The following is a 19,070-nucleotide window of genomic DNA, read 5'->3' on the forward strand; positions in this document are numbered from 1 at the left end:
AACATACCCATTCTTTTTCTGTAAAATAGTCTTTACAGTTCTGTTTTGATGGTTTAGTCAAGCTCAGGAATACCTATGACAGACAAACACGTCAATAGCATGATTAACACTTTTTTAAGGGAATTTATCATTGTAACATGGAAACACTATGATTCCATGGTGTAAAACTAGAATTATTTGTCTCTTGTAAAATTTAAATGCAAACAACACTTTACATTATCCAACAATGTAATTTCAACAGCTTTCACCATTAAAAAAATGCTCATATATTTGCATCATAATGGCAGCAATACAAAACCTTGTATGGTTCTCTAACCAAATAGAAAAATGGAGAATTTTGATTTCTTATGTTTCTTTAATTTTGCTGAATGCTGTAAACTATTGTGCTTACTTACAATAAGACACAGGCAGGGGCCGGACCTCCATGTCATTATGCTTCTGTAAACATCCAGGCTCACACTATGAAACTAGATCAAGTGACGAGAAAAATAATTGAAAAAAAAAAAAAGCATTCATTTGCACAATGCACAATGGTAATTTTTGTTGCAGGCTGCTAAGTAAAAAGGAGACATTTTGAAGGATATGTTATGCATGATTTTATGTTATTTAATAACAATAATCGTGGGATTAGAGTCTCATCCCGTCTCTTAATCAACACTATTCAACAATTATGAGTCACTCCAAATATGCACTGTGTGCTTTATGGGGCGAAACTGGCTTTGCAATTTTCATCTTCCGGTTTCATCTTTTCTTTGGCTCATATTTGATTTACATTCTTCCCTCTTAAATGAGCATAAAGCTAACCCTAACAACATGTGTTTACAACCGTTACTAATGCATTAAATGCAGCTTTTAAGCAAGTTAGTTACGCACAAGCTACGAATAGCTATTTTTGCAGAAGCTATGAATGTTAAAGTTGACCTTAAAACCGATTTTAAATATTTCTATACAGTTGTCAGAATATTTTGTACAGGATTTTTTTTTTAATTCATCGAATCCTTTATTTTAAATAAATATCTGTTTGGTTCTATTAAAATCGATCACATTTGCTGTCGCCCAGAATGACCGGGAAAAAAAAAAAACTACAGTAAAACCAAAACCGGAAAGCTCATCCGGACTGACGCCTGACAATGACGTGCGCGATCCTTTTCTTTGGGTTTGGACACAACCGAGTCTCCAACAAAACACATTAAGGATTCGAGCATCTGCGTGCAGCCTCGTGCATATCCACAACGTCATTGTCAAATAGCACAAAATCAACCGTGCAACGGTTTCACTCTCCGAACACAGTGTTTATTCCGTTCCACTTTCTAAACACAGCGTACTTCTTTGTCTAAAAGTTTGCATTTCTATTTGGCCGCAACAACGGCATTTTGCATCCTAACTACCCATAGAAACGAGGAACTAGATGATTTGGAGATAAATTAAATATATAAAACACAATATAATAATTCAACACGTGTGATTGAAACCGGCTCTTGTTCGGCGGTACAAGGAAAACAAATCTTCGAAGCTGACTCTTTTATAGTCTCAGATTGCAAACGTGAGATCCAAATCAGCAATGCACTCGTATCACTTTTCCTTATTAATCGTTTTTAGTCGTGAGCACAATAAAAATGATAAGGAATAAAACAATTCTTTGTGGACTCACCAAGTTGATGGAGCTTGTCTGATTTGACTCCAGACGGCGGACATTGCTTGCTTTACTGACGATAGTTTCACTTTCACCTTTGCCCCTATATCAGTCCCGCCTCACCGATACTTGGATCGCAACCAATTTGACGAAACAACGATTGGGGGATTTTAGGGACGCCATTCGTGGGATGCTGGCTCTCAGTCCACGTTACAGAATCAAAACGGAATTTTGGAGTATTTTGTAATCGATACACACGTTCCAATTCGGCAAGTTTTGTTTTTTTTTTCTATGTAAAAGAGGATGAAATCAATTGCATCAGCAGAATCACTTCCAAGTTCCAGTCTCCGTTTTTTTTTTTCCGGATGAAGCTCAAATCTAAACAATAAGTGCATGTGTTTGTCTTAAATTCAAAGGTTATCATGCAAACACATTTCAAAAGTCGCAGGACTCAAATCCAAAACGAGTGAATACATGAAAACAAATCTTTGTTTACTTGTTTAGTTGTACAGGACGAAACGTGTTTGCAAATCATTAGAATTGAATTTTGTTTACATTCCGTTTGATTTTGCCACTCCATTGGCATTGTGGTTCATCTAAAATGTTCAATAAAAAACAATGCAATCGCAAAAGAAATTCAGTAAAGTCAATGATTATTTTATTCCAGGAAACATTCCATCACCATATTCAAAAGCATTGGTCACAAAAAGAACAACAAACATTTACAACGCAATATAATGAGATAAGAAAAAAAAAAAAAGACCCAAAACAAAGGATACAAAACACATGAAAAAAACAACACCAATTTAATAAAAAAACACTACAAGGGTAAACAATATGGATCCCGAGGTAAATTGTTAACCGTATTGTTAACTATTAAATGCACAAAGCGGTATTTCCTGGAAGGCGATGCTGTAAACTGATACTCAATGACCAACGATACCGATTCAAAAGAAATAACTTCAACCAAATTTTAACTGCGTAAAATACCATTTGGATTTGCGACTTTTTTCCCCCTCGCCATTATAATAAACTTTTGATCACAAGCCTAAAAGACCGGTGAAGGAATTTAGCACATTTTGGAACAACAACAATTTTGAAGGCAAATGTGATTTACTGTACATTATGATACAAGGAAATCCGTAGCAAACATCAACGCCACGATTTCCCAATGCGCAGATTGTTTATTTAGTCGCTATCGCCGGGCATTTATTTGAAGTGGGGTGCTTCACATTACACTTTGAATTTTCATGTCATAAAAGCTAGCGATTACAATGCAGTTAAGCTATTACATCGCAATGCAGTTAAAATAAATCAAGTTTACACATTAACGTGCTTGAAGTGTGCTTAAAGTTGATTTATTTACGGCCCGTTTGTCAATAGCTATAAAAATAAATCCCAGCCCAGCCAATATGAGTGTGACGTTTGGAGTAAAAACGGAAGGAAAACCGAAAAGGCCGTTAAGAAAATGCAATAATTTCTTGCTTATACGTCATACACTGTCCATGCACGGCACTTTACTATGTTGCAATTTTCAGTAAGTCACGTCACACGCTGTCAGGCGCCACTGCTTTGATATCAGGCTATTTACAGGACAAAGCGAGGAAACAAGCCCGTGTCAGCTGCTTGGCAAAAGTTAAGCTTCATTTGGCTACTTATGAAAAAAACAAGGGATCTATTAACTCACTCAATGCCAGGGACGTATTTTCACGTTTTTTTTTAAGAGTCCAGACGTTCAATCCAAGATACTTAAGTATTGACTTAATACCTAAGTATCTGGGATTTAATGGTGGTCTATCACGTACAATCAATCAATCCCAGATACTTAAGTATTGATGTAATACTTAAGTATTACTGTAGTAATACTTAAGTATCTGGGATTTAATGTCTGGACTCTTTAAAAAAAAAACAAAAAAACCGTGAAAATACATCCTTGGCATTGAATGAGTTAATAGATCTCTTGTCTTTTCATCAACGCAAATGCTGTACTGTATTTCCTTAAAATAGTGGCCTCAACTTTAACTCACTCAATGCCAGGGACGTTTTTTCACGTTCTTTAAAAAGTCCAGACATTCAATCCCAGATACTTAAGTATCAAGTTAATACTTAAGTACCTGGGATTTAGACATTAAGTATCGATTCAATACTCAAGTATCTTGGATTTAATGTCTGGACTCTTTAAAAAATAAAAAAAAACGTGAAAATACGTCCCTGGCATTGAATGGGTTAAAGCGGATGCCACTATTCTGAGGAAATACAGTACAGAATTTGCACGGATGAAACCGATGACAAGGCCGACCATTTTCACCAACATGTAAGGTGTTTCATGCAACAGCAATGGCACGAACAAAAATTGCCGATTTCAAACTAAAACACAGTCTCCACTATGTCAAAAATGAACTAAACCTGTACAATAAAAATAACACCTGGACCTCAATCCCGCTTTAATTTGCTTCCCAATAACGTGGTTTAATTTGATTGGCCCTTTCCCTCACACGTTTGCCGTTTGTCACACTTGCGCGACTTGCATTGCGCTTGAAAAGCCTCATTGAAGTCGCAGTGATAGTTCATATCTAACTCGATGTTATTTCAGGTCTGAGGTTTCCGGCAAATAATCCGACCGCCGCAAAGAGCCACTGGCACATGAAAATCCGTAACCACATCCTCTTAAAAAAAAAAAAAAAAGAGAGAGAGAGAGCAGACTACTTCTGCAATGGAGTCACCGCACTCCTGCGCAAATCAAAAGTCCCTATTCAGCCTAAACGGAATATGAAAATATCCAAATTGCTGTGCAGAAAAAAAAGGCCACAGTAATATGACTCACAGCTATAAAATTCAAGTTAGCACCATACGCTCAAATGTGCTTCAAATGTTATCTTCTCTCCTTACGTTTCCCTTCCCACGAGATGAGTGTCACATTAGTTCTTAAAGACTTACTCACCGCAAACATTCTCTCGTAAAGCAAAGCTCCGTTTCGATACGAGTAAATGCTAACTAAAAGTTGGACCGTGTTCAGATATTCTTCTTAGGCTGAGGCCCGGCTGTGGCCTTGGAAGATGGAGGAATTTTGGTGTCAGCAGAAAGGACGCTCATAATGTCCTGGAGAGCTTTGTTTATCTGGCCTCCAAATCTGTGAGAGTCCTGAAAAGTAAACAGGAAATAACTCCTCAGCGTTTCATGATGGTTCTGGTTGCTTTGTCACAAATGGGACGAAGTGTAAATGGAAGACTGTTAGAAACGATGGGAGAAAATGACTTTACTCACGGTTTCATTGCAGGAATGTTTGCAAGACACGTGGAAGTTGATCATATCTTCACCGACGATGATGTAAGAAACGCCGTAACCATCATCGGCAACCTGGCGGGACCGCGGACAAGAGGGAGACGTGTACAGCATGTCACTGATGTCTCTGACCAAATACATGTTCTTGTTCTCATAATGTGAGAACAAGAAAAAAGAAAATGTGGTGTGATGCTCACAGGTCCGAATCCTCCACCTAGTGATACAAATTCAGGGTGGTTCTTCAAGTCGAAGAGCTCCATTTGCTGAACTGGCGTCTGACTGGTTGAGAGACGCCAAGGCTCAGACAAAACCTGCAATGTTCAACAAAAGAGAGACACGTGTTAATGAAACCGTCTTCTCTAGTTGTAGGGCAGGAGGTAAAAAATGAATACCAACATCCACCATTGGACTGTCATGTAAAGCGTGATAATGCCATCCAGTGGATATGATTGTTAATTGCGCTCTTGTCCCATGCATTTCTCAAATGTGGGATAATAAACATGATGGTGTATTACAGCCTAGGGTTAAAGCCCTTCACGGGAATTGTTTTCGTGTTACACTTATATTACTGTGTCGTGTTTCAATCGCAGTGTAAAAGTACTAAAACAGGAAAAAAAAAAAAAAAAAGGATCGTGTGAGTGCAGACAGAATTAGTCCAGCGCCTGACGAATGACGGACCAAAAAAAAAAAAAAAAGTAGTTGTCCACGTTGACCCTCTTGCTGGTTACTTTCCAGGTGAACCTGTGCTTACCTCTTTGAGGAACGGCGATTCCACCCCCAGATATTTAGAGACGACGTACAAGCAGAAGAGATGCCGATCAATTCCAGCACCAGTCATAGCCAATCGATAGAGATTCTGGTGTCGCTCTGAAGCAAGTCTGAAGAGGCGCCGACATTGTTCTGCCGTCTATCCACACAAGCACACGTTTCGCTTCATCAACAATAAAATCGAGAGAAAACGAAAGACCATTACGTAGACTACATTCGATCTGAGGTGATACACCGAATTTTATTTCCCGTTTTAAAGGTGTTCACTTTAAAGTGAGATGAAAAACAAAAGGTTCAAGACCTACAGTACCTCTCCACTCTCCAAGGCTTTGACAAAGGCGCTGCTTTCGTTGGAGCACGATCGCACAGTCTCCGTCCTTCCTTCCCTGAAGAGACGGGTCATGGACGCCTCATATGTCAGACAGAAGCCGCCACGATCCTGAGGAACGGAAAACAATGTTCCCATAGAGAAAATTGACACACCCTGCAAAAAAACATGCACTGAGGAGAACATCTGGGTCTGTTGGGTGAGAGCGACATTTTGGCCCCAATCTTCATTCAACACTTCCTGAAAGCTTTTCCTAGGTCGAACGAGCGTGCCAAAACTTCTCAAAACTACCGTAGTTCTCCAAATACAGGTTGAAATCGAGTTCTTCTTTCTCCTTGTCAATTGTTCAGACATCCTCGTTACATTTCCATGGATAGTCATCTTCAGACCGTCCAGTTTGCTTGAAATGGAGGTCTCCAGAAATTTTTTTTTTACCCTAGTGACGACTGCGGCGAGATCAGGAAAGTCGCCCTTCGCAGTGCTTCTACCGCCACCTGCTGACATCCACGCGCGCCACTGCTCTGGCCTTTTTGTCTTGAATGGACAAGTCAAGCCTTGTTTTCCTTTTCATAATGCTTCAAAGTCCACTAAGAATCAGGGCATGCAAATCGCACAGAGTTCAACCGTGCACAAACGGAAGTAGACTAGTAAATAGTAGAGACTTATTTAGCTTTTGGAGAAGCCCCCCCCCCCCCCCCAAATAAATCAAAGAAATGTGTGAAATGTCTTACCCTGTAGTACGCCAATTGTAACGCAATCTGAATGAATGCGTCGGGGCTGACGCGAAGCTTCTTAATTCGGCCTTTTCCAAAATCTCGGAAAGGGAAGACATGGCAGTCCACATCGTCGGCCAAAGCCTGAGCGACGGCAAGAGAGCTGCGCACTTGAGCTTGAACCTGCGAGTCCAACAGAGACGCGAGACACACTTGAACAAAGCATCTAATTGGGTCTTATTGGCCTTGCAACAGCAGATCATTTTGCGTCCTACCTCGAGCGATATCACGTTAAACACTGCGTGAAAGTAACATGACAACATGTTAGCCACGCTACTAGTTAGCCGGAGGAGCAAAATTATATCGACGCTAAATCGGCAAAACAGGAAATGGACAACGTGATTGGCCGCTGCAGCGGATGTTAAATTGTGAACACAGCCAGTGTGTGCACAGTATCAGTTTAAAAATATGGTTTCTATTCTGAAAAACACGGGTTATAAGGTCAAAATAACAGTGGAAAGGTTCTTGAAATTTCATTGGTCTATCAGAAATCTGGCATTTAACAACAATAGGGTTGTGTAGACTGTTTATATCCACTTTTTTGCATGCTTTCCTTAGGAAAGGGAGAACGTTTTTCCATTCTTGTTCAGGAAGAAGGCCATAAAAGGAACTTTCGCTTTCGGTATGACACACTCATTATTGATCCCACATTCCATTTCAGCAAGGCAACACCAGCACTTATGAGATGATGATGTGATGGGGTCCACATAGGAAACAACAGTTTTTTTTTTTTTGTAGTTCTCAGTTGGATCGCACATGGAATTGCCTTCACCGCTTTGCCAGCAATTTTGTTTTGATTCACAAAATATGAAAAAAAAAAATCACAATATAAAGTACATTTATAATCAAGTCACTAGCAAACCCATAGACACTAAAATGATGAGTTTAAGAATAAGATAACATTGGCAAAAAATAAATAAATAAATTCTGTTCTTGATTTTAGGATTCTGTAACATCTGCCTGATGGTAGAAGCCCAAACAGTTGATTTCTAGGGTGGAATGAGTCCATTTTTTTTGCAATTCTTTGAGGTAACTGAGAGGGCAATCGGCGATTTTCTGCGGACAGCCTTCCTGTCGGCTATTGTGCAGGTAGAAGGGATGCAGGAAGTCAGGATGTTTCACTTGAAAAGGCCACCTGCAGATTTTGCGGGAGATTGAGATTTGTCAGGAAATCCAAACTGGCTCGAATTAGCTATCCAAGATAACTAATTCATCATCTAGGGTGCGGTTGGTATTAAACGCCAAACGGAAGTCCCCAGAGGACACAGTCAGGAACTCGATTCAATGCCATATTACACAGCACGGGACAGCGCCACGCCACGCCTCGACATCTGGTGTGAACTTTCAACAACATTCATTTGTTGATACCGCAAGCCTGTCCGAACGCATTAGCAAATGGAATGAAAACATTCAGGTGTGTGTGATAGGATCTGGAGTGTGCACGTGGTTATGGGGTCTGCCTAAACATGAGTGGTGAGTGGGCGAGTGGGAGAAAAGCTACCATATTTTTTTGCACTATAAGGCGCACCCAAAAGCCTTATTTTTATTTAAAAAGCCAATGGTGCGCCTTATAATCAGGTGCGCCTTATATACGGATCGATATTGAGATTGGGATCGGTAGATGGGGAATGAAGTGATAAAGTAAGCTTTACCTGTTTCTTTTGTGTGTTTACAGTTCAACAAGTTCGCTCATATTGACATTGAGTTATTATGCTACTGAGAGTTTAAAGTTTATTATTATTTGAGTTATTGTTGTTATTACTTTGAGTATTACTATATTGTGATTGAAAAAGTTTTCGACCCAAAAAGATGCGTACCCGTGAAAATTTCAATTGTGACTTTGATTAAAAAGCTATTTATTTCAAATTACAACCGCACATTATTCAGTTTATGGAAGACCATTCACCAGAGTTTCAGCTATTTCTGTCAATTTTTAGTCAATTTATGGCTTTCCCAAGATGTGTTCCAAATGTCCACCATTCCGTTGCAAGCAAACCTGTACTCGTCTGACAAAGTTGTCAATCGCTTTTACACACTCCTCTTTCGGGATGGCTCTTATTTTTGCTGTGATGGCAGTTTTCGGTTCCTCAATTGTTTGTGGATTTCCCTGGTATACATCGTCTTTGAGGAAACCCCACATTTTTTATCGAATAAAATATGGGTACGCATCTTTTTGGGTCACCCTGTATGTCATTAATTGAGGGTGCGCCTTATAATCCGGTGCGCCTTATATATGGAAAACGTTTTCAGATATGTCATTAATTGAGGGTGCGCCTTATAAGCCGGTGCGCCTTATATGTGGAAAACGTTTTCAAATATGTCATTAATTGAGGGTGCGCCTTAAAGCGCGGAAAATACAGTAGCTTGTTCTACAACGCAAATGATATACTAAAGTCATAATATTACCTCTGCTGGGAGGTCCCAGGTAAGCCTCTGAGGGTGAGGTAATGAGCGGTCCACTTCACCCTTACAGTGTCCATCCTCAGTGTATCCCAGATGGAAGGCGTCAGTGGCGAGCGTGTACTGAAAATACGCGGATTCAAAAGTCAAGACAATGTGAAATTCGGTGAGAAGGTTTTTTTGTGCGTTTGAAATCAGTAGCGTATGTGTGATGAATGAGGCACCTACAGCATTTGAAGGAACTAAACAGGTCATAGGAAACAATCTACACTTCTTTTAAGTTTTTTAATTTGAGGATTAGCAGCTGTAAGCCATAACATCACTATGAGCATTTATTAACGTTATATTTCACTGGAAGACAACCAATTGATCTCATCGTTCTATTCTTCTATTCAAGTTGATATTTCCATTTCGCTCAAACTGATAAACTGACATTGATATATCGGGGCCTTAACATCAGAAAATGTTTCAGCAATTTTTTTCAGATATTGAATGTTGCTTGCAGAAAACTTTACCGATAACATAGTTAAAAGCAGAGACGCCAACGTAAAATGTGAATGAACGGACAGAAATTTCCTTTGACTTATTTAAGACTGTTAGAATAACTTTTAAGGCGATTTTAAAGGTGAGTGTTCTGCCAAAGTTGGGACTGGACTTTAATCACCATTATTTATATACTCTATCTGTTGCTTTTTTCATTTTTATTTTGAGGATTGTACACACTCAAATATTTATTTTCCTCATTTGTTGAACCTTGTAAATTGGAATACATTAGATTCATCAACACATAGGAATACCTTTGGATAATATGGACACGTAATAGCTTTTGAGATGTAGATTTGTTGTAGAATTGCATCTGTAGAAACCAAGGACACACCCCTCCCTCTCACACACACACACACCTCCCAAAGATGAGCCACGGTTGGTGCATCAGCCCAGGAGTGTTCAGCGTTGAGTCCATTCTTCCCATTCTTGTAGATTACAACTGAAAACGATTTGTCAAACCACCTAGGAAACGCAGGAAAGAAACAGGAAAAGAAAAACTGAAATTTGACATCATTAGGTTCGGGATTGGTGCAACAGGATAAGTGGAAGAGTGGTTGGCACGTCTGCCACACAGTTCGGGGGCCCCGAGTTCAAATCCACCTCGCGCCTGTGTGGAGTTTGCATGTTCTCCCCGAGCCAATGTGGGTTTTCTGCGGGAAATCTGGCTTCCTCCCACGCCCCATTAAAAAACATGAACGGTAGGTGCATTGGACATTCTAAATTGTCCTTAGGTGTGATTGTTTGTCTCTGTGTGAACTGCAATTGGCTGGCAACCAGCTGCCCAGTGTCAGCTGGGATAGGCACCAGCAAGCCTGTGACACTTGTGAGGATAAGCCACTATAGAATAAAGTGTTGCCTTGGGTTACAAGGTTAACTCATTCCAGACCATTTATCATAACGCAATTTAATTGATAATTCAGTTTTTCCGCTGAAATGGTCATTAAAATCCCAGCACTCCAAAAAATACAGAGTTTTTATTCAAGAAAATTGTACTCTATATGAAAACAAGAAAACATTGAAAAGATAAGTTCAAATAAAAGTGTATTTACTGTACATACTGTAGTATCCAAGTGTTGGATGCGAGTCTCTTATGGGTGTGGCCTAGCAAGTGATGCCACAAACAGGTTATTTTTTTACATTTGACCAAAAGATGGCTTATAACTTGAAAAAGGAGGTCGTCAAAATGTCACTGCATATATAAAGCAGCATAGTTTTGCACAATGCCCGAAGACGGTTGGGATAGGCACCGGCTAAAGAAAATGGATGGGTGGGCGGGCGACGGACATGATGGATAATTGAATCAAACCTCACGTGAAAGATCTTGTGTTGTTGAAGAATATGGACTTTTGCCATTTCATTTCTTCACTTTTGTCCTCACCTATCGTAACATTTGCCATGGAGCAGCGACTTGGCATATCGGTCCAAATTTCCTGCCGGGTCGTTCCCCCGCATGCCTTGCTCTTCGTCGTCCAAGGTGACGAAGAAAGCCGCCTTCTCTATCGCGTCCAACGATCGCTTGTTGATGCCGGAGCGGAAGTACTGCTTTCTCACCTGGGACCAAGGAATTCTGGGAATGGATAGGAACACAGAAAGAAAAAAATGCTGCTAGCATACGACTATTATTGTGCGGGAAAGAATTGGCTGTAGCTAATGATCTCTAATCTTATAGCCTGGTTACTTTTCATGTATATGTGGTGGCATATGAACACAAATGTGAAGTACAGTCACACATCATAAAAGAAGCCCAATTAATAGGGAACACATTTGGCATTCGCCGTGGTTTCTACCTGTCTCCAGCAGTGAGTGCTCCTAGTTTGTCTTCTCCAGGTTGTGGGGGTGAAGGGTCATCTAGGATCCTCTGCATCTGGTACTCAATCTCTCTTGGAGAGAGCAGGCGGCCAGCCCGGTACACCCACAAGCGGAAATAGCGTCCCTTGTGATATACAGCCACAAACTCGCTGTCCAGCCAGTGCTGGAGAACATCTGTGAAATTTGAGGACAGCGGTGGAAAAACAAGGATAGAATTTGCTTCGCTGCTCATTTTTGTCAACACGTAGAGCACACTTGTCGAAATGGTGCATGCGTGTGTGTGTTACCAGTCTCAACTCCAGGAGTACGTGTCGTGTTGAACATCCTCTCGGTTTGGGCGGCACAAAGAGGGATGACGGTACCTGGAACGCGGCTCTAGGTCATAGACAAACAAAAATAAAAACCATCTATTGAATAATTTATTCAACTGTGTACAAACATGTAACCTGTTTCTTATTTCACAGGAAAGAAAACACTTTCCCGGTTCAGAAATTATATCGAAAGAGACTAAATACCGGCTTGAGTTCCTCCCGGTTGACCTTGCGGCGATAAAGGAGCATGGCTGTAATTGTGTTGCCTGCCCTTGCAGCTTGCATCGAAGTTGGGGTCACATATAGGAAGTCCTGCAAAGTACACGCAAACATATAGAATGGGGAAGATTGTAGATCACAACCGATGATTTTTCGAAACTATAAGCCACCGATAGAGATAGAAAGTGTCAAAGAGGTCAATAAAATTAAACTATTCCGCAGAAACCTCACACAAAAACCATTTATTCCTTTAGTAAAATGCAAATTTGGTCATAAGAAAGCTGCTAACTGGCCTCCCGGGCAATTTGGTTCATATCTGACTTACAGGCAAATTTCAGTACTTTACGTAATGCCCCACTTCTGTTGAGAATCTGTACTTGATTAAGTTTATTTCTTTGTTTGATTGATCACTTTGCTGGATATTAGTAACCCCCCACTTTCGGACAAAACAAAAAAAAGAAAGTGTTGCGTTGGAACTGATAGGGTACAGATGTGAATTGACACGAAAGAACGCTTCAAGCACAAGTATTGCACATTTAGAAGTAATTGGCTCCCCCTAGTGGTCTAAGAAAAAATACGGGTGGTTACCATGCCATAGTAGTTACTGTTGACCATTATAGGGCCTCGGCTTCTGAGGTAAATGTATTCTTCCCACCAGTCACTCACCTGAAAAGAAAACAGTCATTTATATATATTTAGGGCAAAACTCTTTTTAATAAATAAGTAAATAATAACTACCATTCCACTGTATAAATAAGAAAACATGCTAAAAAAGTGATCAGTAGGAACAGCAACTGTCAGGTTGTCAGCATCAACGAGTGCAGTTGATTGCTTACTGTACATTTATTAAACAGTCTTTGAAAAGTAATCAGACTACAGGATGGCGTACAAAACAATGTCAGTGTAATGAAGTCATTTTGTTGGCGCCCTTAATTTGCCATTCAATTGATTTCAATCAGGAATGCTAATGAATAATTTTCAAGTGCATAAGAAGCACCGATTTACTGCCAAACACCAAAGAACGGTAACAAGTATGAAAACGTGAAAAATGTTAGCGTTGTTACGAATAATCGGCAAGTTACTTACATAATTTGTAGCCCAGAGAGCTTTGAGTTTTAAGTAACGTTGGAGTCGATTGCCCAGGTTGCACTCAAAATCAGACGCCAGTTTCGTCATCCGTTTGAATTCAGAATCCGACAACAGCGGACGCGTCGACTCCAAGTACTGAGGAAGAAACGGAACGTTAACGATGTTATCGTAACGTACTAATCGATACCCCGCGAATGGAGACGTGTTAGTGTTTGTTCACGCACCCTGCTCAGTGTGTCCTTTATGGCAGGAACAGGCAGATGAGGTAGTGATGTTTGATAGCTGTACAGAAGAGGCTTTCTGCTGGATAAGAGCCTCAATAGAGTCTGAAAAAAATGTGAGCAAAAACCGCCAACAGATATTAACACACATCACAGTAAAATTTACTGAAATAGAATGCACTTACATGTAGCATCCGCCATCGTCTTTTTCATCTCGCAACCACTGTTTATTTGTTTAGTTTCAAATTGTCTGTTTTGTTCCTCTTCTCGAGCTTTCGAAACATTTTGTTTTGGCTCCATTACTTTGCCGGGTATACTTTATTGCACTTTTTTAGAAGGCATTTTAGAAAGGGGGGGGGGGGGGGGGGGGGGGGGGGGGGTAGGAGCATGACTTACCACCCAGATTTTGGTGGTGTTGGAAACTCGGCCGTGCTGCTCAAACATCCACTGGTGGTAGGAGAGCAGTAGTTTGAGGCAGAACCTGAGTGCAAGGATAATGGAAAGCCACAGCAGCGTGCTGAAGACCAGTGCTGAAAGCATCGTCTGACCCTGAGCGCTGAGGGACACGTGGAGGCTGGATGGATGAGGCAAAAGAAAGAAAACAGAAGGTTGTTGTTTTGTCTTTTTTTAAATTGAGTCATAGTAATCAGACATTGAACTACACGCTAATGTTTTATTTAGACTTGTATGCTATCCAATGCTATCGATTAGCTTCATCTTAGCTTCATCTTTGTAAAGGCAAAATTTTGGTTCTCAAATTGGGGTACGCGCACCCCTGCATTTATTTAAAAAAAAAAAAAGCTTGAAAGAATGAGAAAAATCCTAATTTTCAGCGTTGATTGTTGTTAGCCTTACCAGTCTTCTTTTCAATAAACAATTCTAGATTTTAAGATGCTTTTAGCCATTTCTGTACTTTGTGAAATGATTTTTGAGAACAGATGTGCACTATGATCGAAAGAGAGGACAGTTTCATGTCAACTGTTTGTCCAATACATATAATAATACATATACACAAGATATACATTGATCCTTCTGGGAAATATCTGTTACATTATGCAACATGTACATTAGCTGATAAATTGGTGTAATAGTGGGCCTGTCCGAATTGCTGCTCAATCGTGACGGTTTAAATATCTATTAGGGAGTATTAGCAACAATTTGCAGATTTGAATCGGGTCAGTAGACTCTGCATGCCAATAGGATGGTGGCGACGTTTGGGAGTAATGTCTAGGACAGAGCAGGCGGTGAAGTAATTTACTAATGGATGCTATCAAAATAAAATGGAACGAGCGTGTGCGTGAGTGTACGCGTGTTAGACCATAATGCGAACAGTGAGTCAGTACCGCTGAGTGGCAGTCAATCAAGCGGCTGTTTGGGATATGGGTCAAAGTTCATGTGCTGGAAACACACCCACATTGCTCACTGATGACTCTTCAGTCAAATATGCAGAGAACGTACGGTAGGTGTGTTGGAGCAACTTCTATTATTGTTTTTATTTCGCTCGTCTGGCAACATCGTGTCACACTGGCACAGTGACTGGACCGTGACCTCAATTTGGTCGCGTTATAGACAGGCAAATTTTGCATTTAAAAATCTGCACAGAGGGAATTGCTCAGTGGAAAAGAATAAATACTGTAAATATTGATCATGCCAAAAAGCAAAGAGAAACACTCAAAGAGGCTCCTTATTTTTATGTATCTTTACCTGAGGGGGAGGTGTTGCTGTATCTTGGCAATGAGCCCCATGCTGGGATCAGAACGCATGTACATGGTGGCCAGGATGGCAATGACCACAAATAGCCAGGATGAAGGGCTGGCCGGATACATCCCCTTAATCACCCGGTTCTGCAAAGCAAATTTTAAAAGAGTACAGTAAAGCTCATCCCTATGGGAAATTCAAATAGACAACCATCTCTAAATGAATCTCTAAACACATACTTTGAAATAAATATGACAATTCTGCCTTTAAAAAGAATGTTGCGTTTTTTTCAAGCATTAGAGGTACTTTAAAACATTAAAGACAGCAAAGGTGATCGCACGAATGACGCTGTTAGGTAACCAGGATCTTAAAAGTCGTAGCAACACAACCGAATGTAAATATTTCACGGTACATGTACGCCAGAGAATACTCGAAATTTGCAGACGGGAGCACGTGTGCTAGGTCGAAATACAAGCACGCTTTCAATTTCCTGCAGGTGCAAGTCTAGTTGAGAATTTGGTAGACCGTTTTGTGCATTTCTGGTCGTGCTGGCGCGCGGAGAGGCCTCTCCCTCAACACATCTGAAATTTTGGTAACTGCGCTCCACGACCGCGGCGCATCTTGCAACTTTGGAACAAAAAGTAGACAACATTTTAGACCACCTTAAAAGGGGGTCTGTTTGGATGTCTTCGAAAAGGATTTGCTGATCATCTTACTTGGGATATAATCCCAAGCTTTCTTGCGACTGTTGTGAGATCAGAGCGTGGAACATTTGTTCAAGCGCACGTCCAAGGTTATAAGTTGAACCCCCCCCTAAAATGGGGGTTGAAAACGAGGGAAAAAAACTCGACTTGTACTCGGAGAAATATGGTCTGTATTATGTATTAAAAAAATACATTTTACTTCTATTTCATTCATAAACGTTTTTGATTCAGAGGCACTGATTTACACCTCAACCCTTTTCACACTCGGCAAAAACACAGCAGGTAAATTTCAGCGAGCTAAACATAAATTAAGCAGACATCTATCAAGCTTTCGTTGACTTACCCTCATGCGGCTGACACGCTTTTTCCACGATCGTACTCCCGACAGGTAGATTTGGTTGAGTGCCTGATATGAGAGCTGCAGATCGATGCCCTCCGGCGTTATGGTGAACTGGAAGGCCACGGCCTGGTGAGCCTCCGCCATGGCTATTGATCCACGCGACAAAATAATCAACAAGACATTTTTAAAATAGTGACAAAGTCAGTTTCATATCAAAAATCAACCTAACTTTTCTCACTCCTTGCTTACTAGGATGTAGCCAGCGTTGCAATATAGAATAGTCTATTTGTCATAGTACCATGTCTCCACACAGAATGTTATGATGCAGCCATCAGTGTCTTTTTGCAGTCATAAAGTATATGATTGAATCATAGATTATATATTATTGAAAGGACAATGACACTGTTTGTAAAAATTGGACTATCCTGGCTTTAGCCACCCTTTAAATTCTGTTGTTCTATGTTTAAATACAAACATGCCAATATTCATAACACGATGTAGAATCAGTATTACTTTTTATGTTCGTTTAGTTAAATAACAGCTTGGGATAAGAACCAGATGTCATACAGAGGTCACAGGGCAAGATCTGTAGCTGTGAAAATATGTCACAGCAAAAAAAAAACTGAAATAATTTGAAAGCAAAAAAAAAATTGTAATGATTTTAACTGCAGACAGAGATGTGTTGTATGTTGTAATGTTTATTCAGGGTATTTGTACATTGAATCCTCACCCAATTCCGATGCTTCAACACAAAGTACAGAGCCAAAAAAAATTAAAATTACTTACTAAAACATTTTAAAAAATTACTTATTAAAAAAATATTTTTTTAACTTTTTTTTAAAATATTTTTTTACTTAAAAAAATATATTGTATATATTATGTATATTTTGTGTGTGTGTATATATATATATATATATATATATATATATATATATATATATATATATATATTATACACACACACATACATACATACACACACACACACACACACACACAACTATTTTGCAGGATTGAGGAACTGTATTTAAATTGAGAGGGAACACACTTTGTTTGGATGAAAAAAAAAGAACAGATTGTAAGCAAACGGGGAACAATGCAATTCAAATATTTTCAAGAATCTCAAGCATCTGCGGAATCGCCCCATCGCAAATCACTGGGCCTATTAAAGAACTAAAAGCAAACGACTTTCAAAAATGCAGCAGGTTGACGTCACAGCATCATCACCGCGTGTCACTAATAATAATAATTTCAGTTCACGCTCAAGGCTTTAATCAATTATGCGTCGTGAGACGACGCAAGCATGACAACCGTCGGCCAAACTTGCTTTGATGTGTCTTTACTCTCGAAAACCGGTTTTGTTGCACAACTGGCATACCTCGTGCTGTACTCCATCCCCGCGCCATCCGCGTCCAGCGAATAGTAACAATAAATAAAAATCACATCAAGCTAAATCATATGCATTTTCCGATATAGGACATTTCATCTCATTTTTGAGAAGCAATGCAGTAGGCTGCACACAAGAGCGCCATTCAGGCTCAGCACCATCCCCGCCCGCCCCGAAACACAACGAGCGCACGGATCTTTGCAATAAATCCTCAAAACTACACAATTAACACGAGAAAATTGAACACAATGCGAGTTCGTATATACCTGGGTTTTGCTGGAAGGCGGTTGCACGGCAAGTGTGACTGACAGAGAAGCTTCTGTTTGTGCCCCTCCCTCCTCCTCCTCCTCCTCCTCCTCCTCCGCCTCGCCGGCTCTCTAGCACCCTCCGGGTAAACTAGCTTAGCTTGCTAGCAACTCGGCTTTCACCATTCACTCTCGACGCCAAAGATCGTCTGCGTACAAGAAGACGACTTCCTCTTTGCTATTTACTGCGTTAGGTTATTTCCGGTGAGAAACAGTGGATTTGGACAGCACATTCGTTACGGAATTCCACATAAAAATATAACAAAATAAATGTGTGGATCAAAAAATTAATTCAAAGAAACATCGGAAACAATGTTTTTTCTCTATGCTATCCTTAGCCTACCGTTATTGCCGAGAAAAATACATAAAATGGGTTAAGTGCAAATGCAAATGAGTACACTCCTCAGCAAATGGTAGCAAAAAGTACCCTGCGATTTTTATTAGGAATGAAACCTCTTTATAGTAGCATTGAAGTGCGAAACACAAGAACAAATAATTGAAGGAAACAACAACAAAACTAAGTGCATAGCACAAATGAAAAGTTAATTCATAAAAACAAATCACAATGTACCAAGAACTAAATATGACAGCTAATGAAAACACGCACTCTCACACACAAAACAAATGATTAAACACAACAGTACATAAAAAACACGTTAATAGATATCTAAATTCAAAGGAAACTCTTACAAAAAGACGAGGTCATGTGTACAGGGAATAGAAGTTTATGGATTGGACGAGAGGGGCAGCTTAAAACTTAAAAAAAGGTTTAGCTGTCTATTTTAGTGTTTTTTAATTTGCTGCCATGTTTTGCTGTTTAATGTGTCTATTGCTGTGTTTTACTCTGCCAATAATAAATTCGGTAAAATTACTGTAACAAGGCTGGGAAAGTCACGGAATTTAACTCAACTTAAAGTCTCTACAGTTTTGAATTAGTGAAGTGATTGCAGGTAAATTTGTGCTTGTTGGTCATGCAGCTGTTAATGCCAAGTATTGTTATTATTGTCAATATGTGTTGCTGTATGCAGTCTACAAAAAAGCAAAGCATTCATTGTAGTATTTTTATTTACTTATCGCCATCATCCCATGGCCGCTATCCTGCATGCTTTTGATTATTACGTTCTCCAAGAACCTTCGAGCTCGCTGATGATCTGATCATTTGAATCAGTAGTTGGAGGGCAGAAACCTAAAAAAAAATAAAAAATCAAGAACTGGACAATCCTGTCCTTTAGCATAACTTCTACATCCTTAAATGTC

At 39.9% G+C, this 19,070-nt stretch overlaps 2 protein-coding genes across 2 annotated transcripts in view; both read right to left on the minus strand.

Annotated features, from left to right (window-relative positions):
* LOC148410978 (uncharacterized) overlaps positions 1–4,204 on the minus strand; it is a 9,002-nt gene extending 4,798 nt beyond the window's left edge. Inside the window, exons 1-4 of the mRNA XM_088436877.1 lie at positions 4,149–4,204; positions 1,652–1,736; positions 396–467; positions 8–73 (exon numbers count right to left, since the gene is read on the minus strand). Coding sequence (XP_088293003.1) covers positions 8–73; positions 396–467; positions 1,652–1,736; positions 4,149–4,204 — 279 coding nt within the window. The remainder of the gene's footprint in view (positions 1–7; positions 74–395; positions 468–1,651; positions 1,737–4,148) is intronic.
* On the minus strand, positions 2,270–17,841 carry cpt1a2b (carnitine palmitoyltransferase 1A2b). The gene is made up of 19 exons (XM_088436842.1): positions 17,775–17,841; positions 16,125–16,267; positions 15,084–15,223; positions 13,776–13,953; positions 13,383–13,484; positions 13,156–13,293; positions 12,658–12,735; positions 12,055–12,162; positions 11,827–11,914; positions 11,518–11,713; positions 11,109–11,297; positions 10,087–10,192; positions 9,191–9,307; positions 6,743–6,907; positions 5,994–6,122; positions 5,667–5,822; positions 5,113–5,226; positions 4,898–4,990; positions 2,270–4,774 (listed from the first exon to the last, which is right to left on the minus strand). Exons 2-19 carry the CDS (start codon positions 16,263–16,265, stop codon positions 4,646–4,648), a joined length of 2,367 nt encoding a protein of 788 aa, XP_088292968.1. The 5' UTR covers positions 16,266–16,267; positions 17,775–17,841; the 3' UTR covers positions 2,270–4,645.
* Between the last annotated feature and the right edge of the window lie 1,229 nt (positions 17,842–19,070).

This window comes from Hippichthys cyanospilos, chromosome 16, assembly GCF_059441005.1.
Source record: "Hippichthys cyanospilos isolate Australia breed blue-spotted pipefish chromosome 16, RoL_Hcya_1.0, whole genome shotgun sequence".
Classification (NCBI taxonomy): Eukaryota; Metazoa; Chordata; class Actinopteri; order Syngnathiformes; family Syngnathidae; genus Hippichthys; species Hippichthys cyanospilos.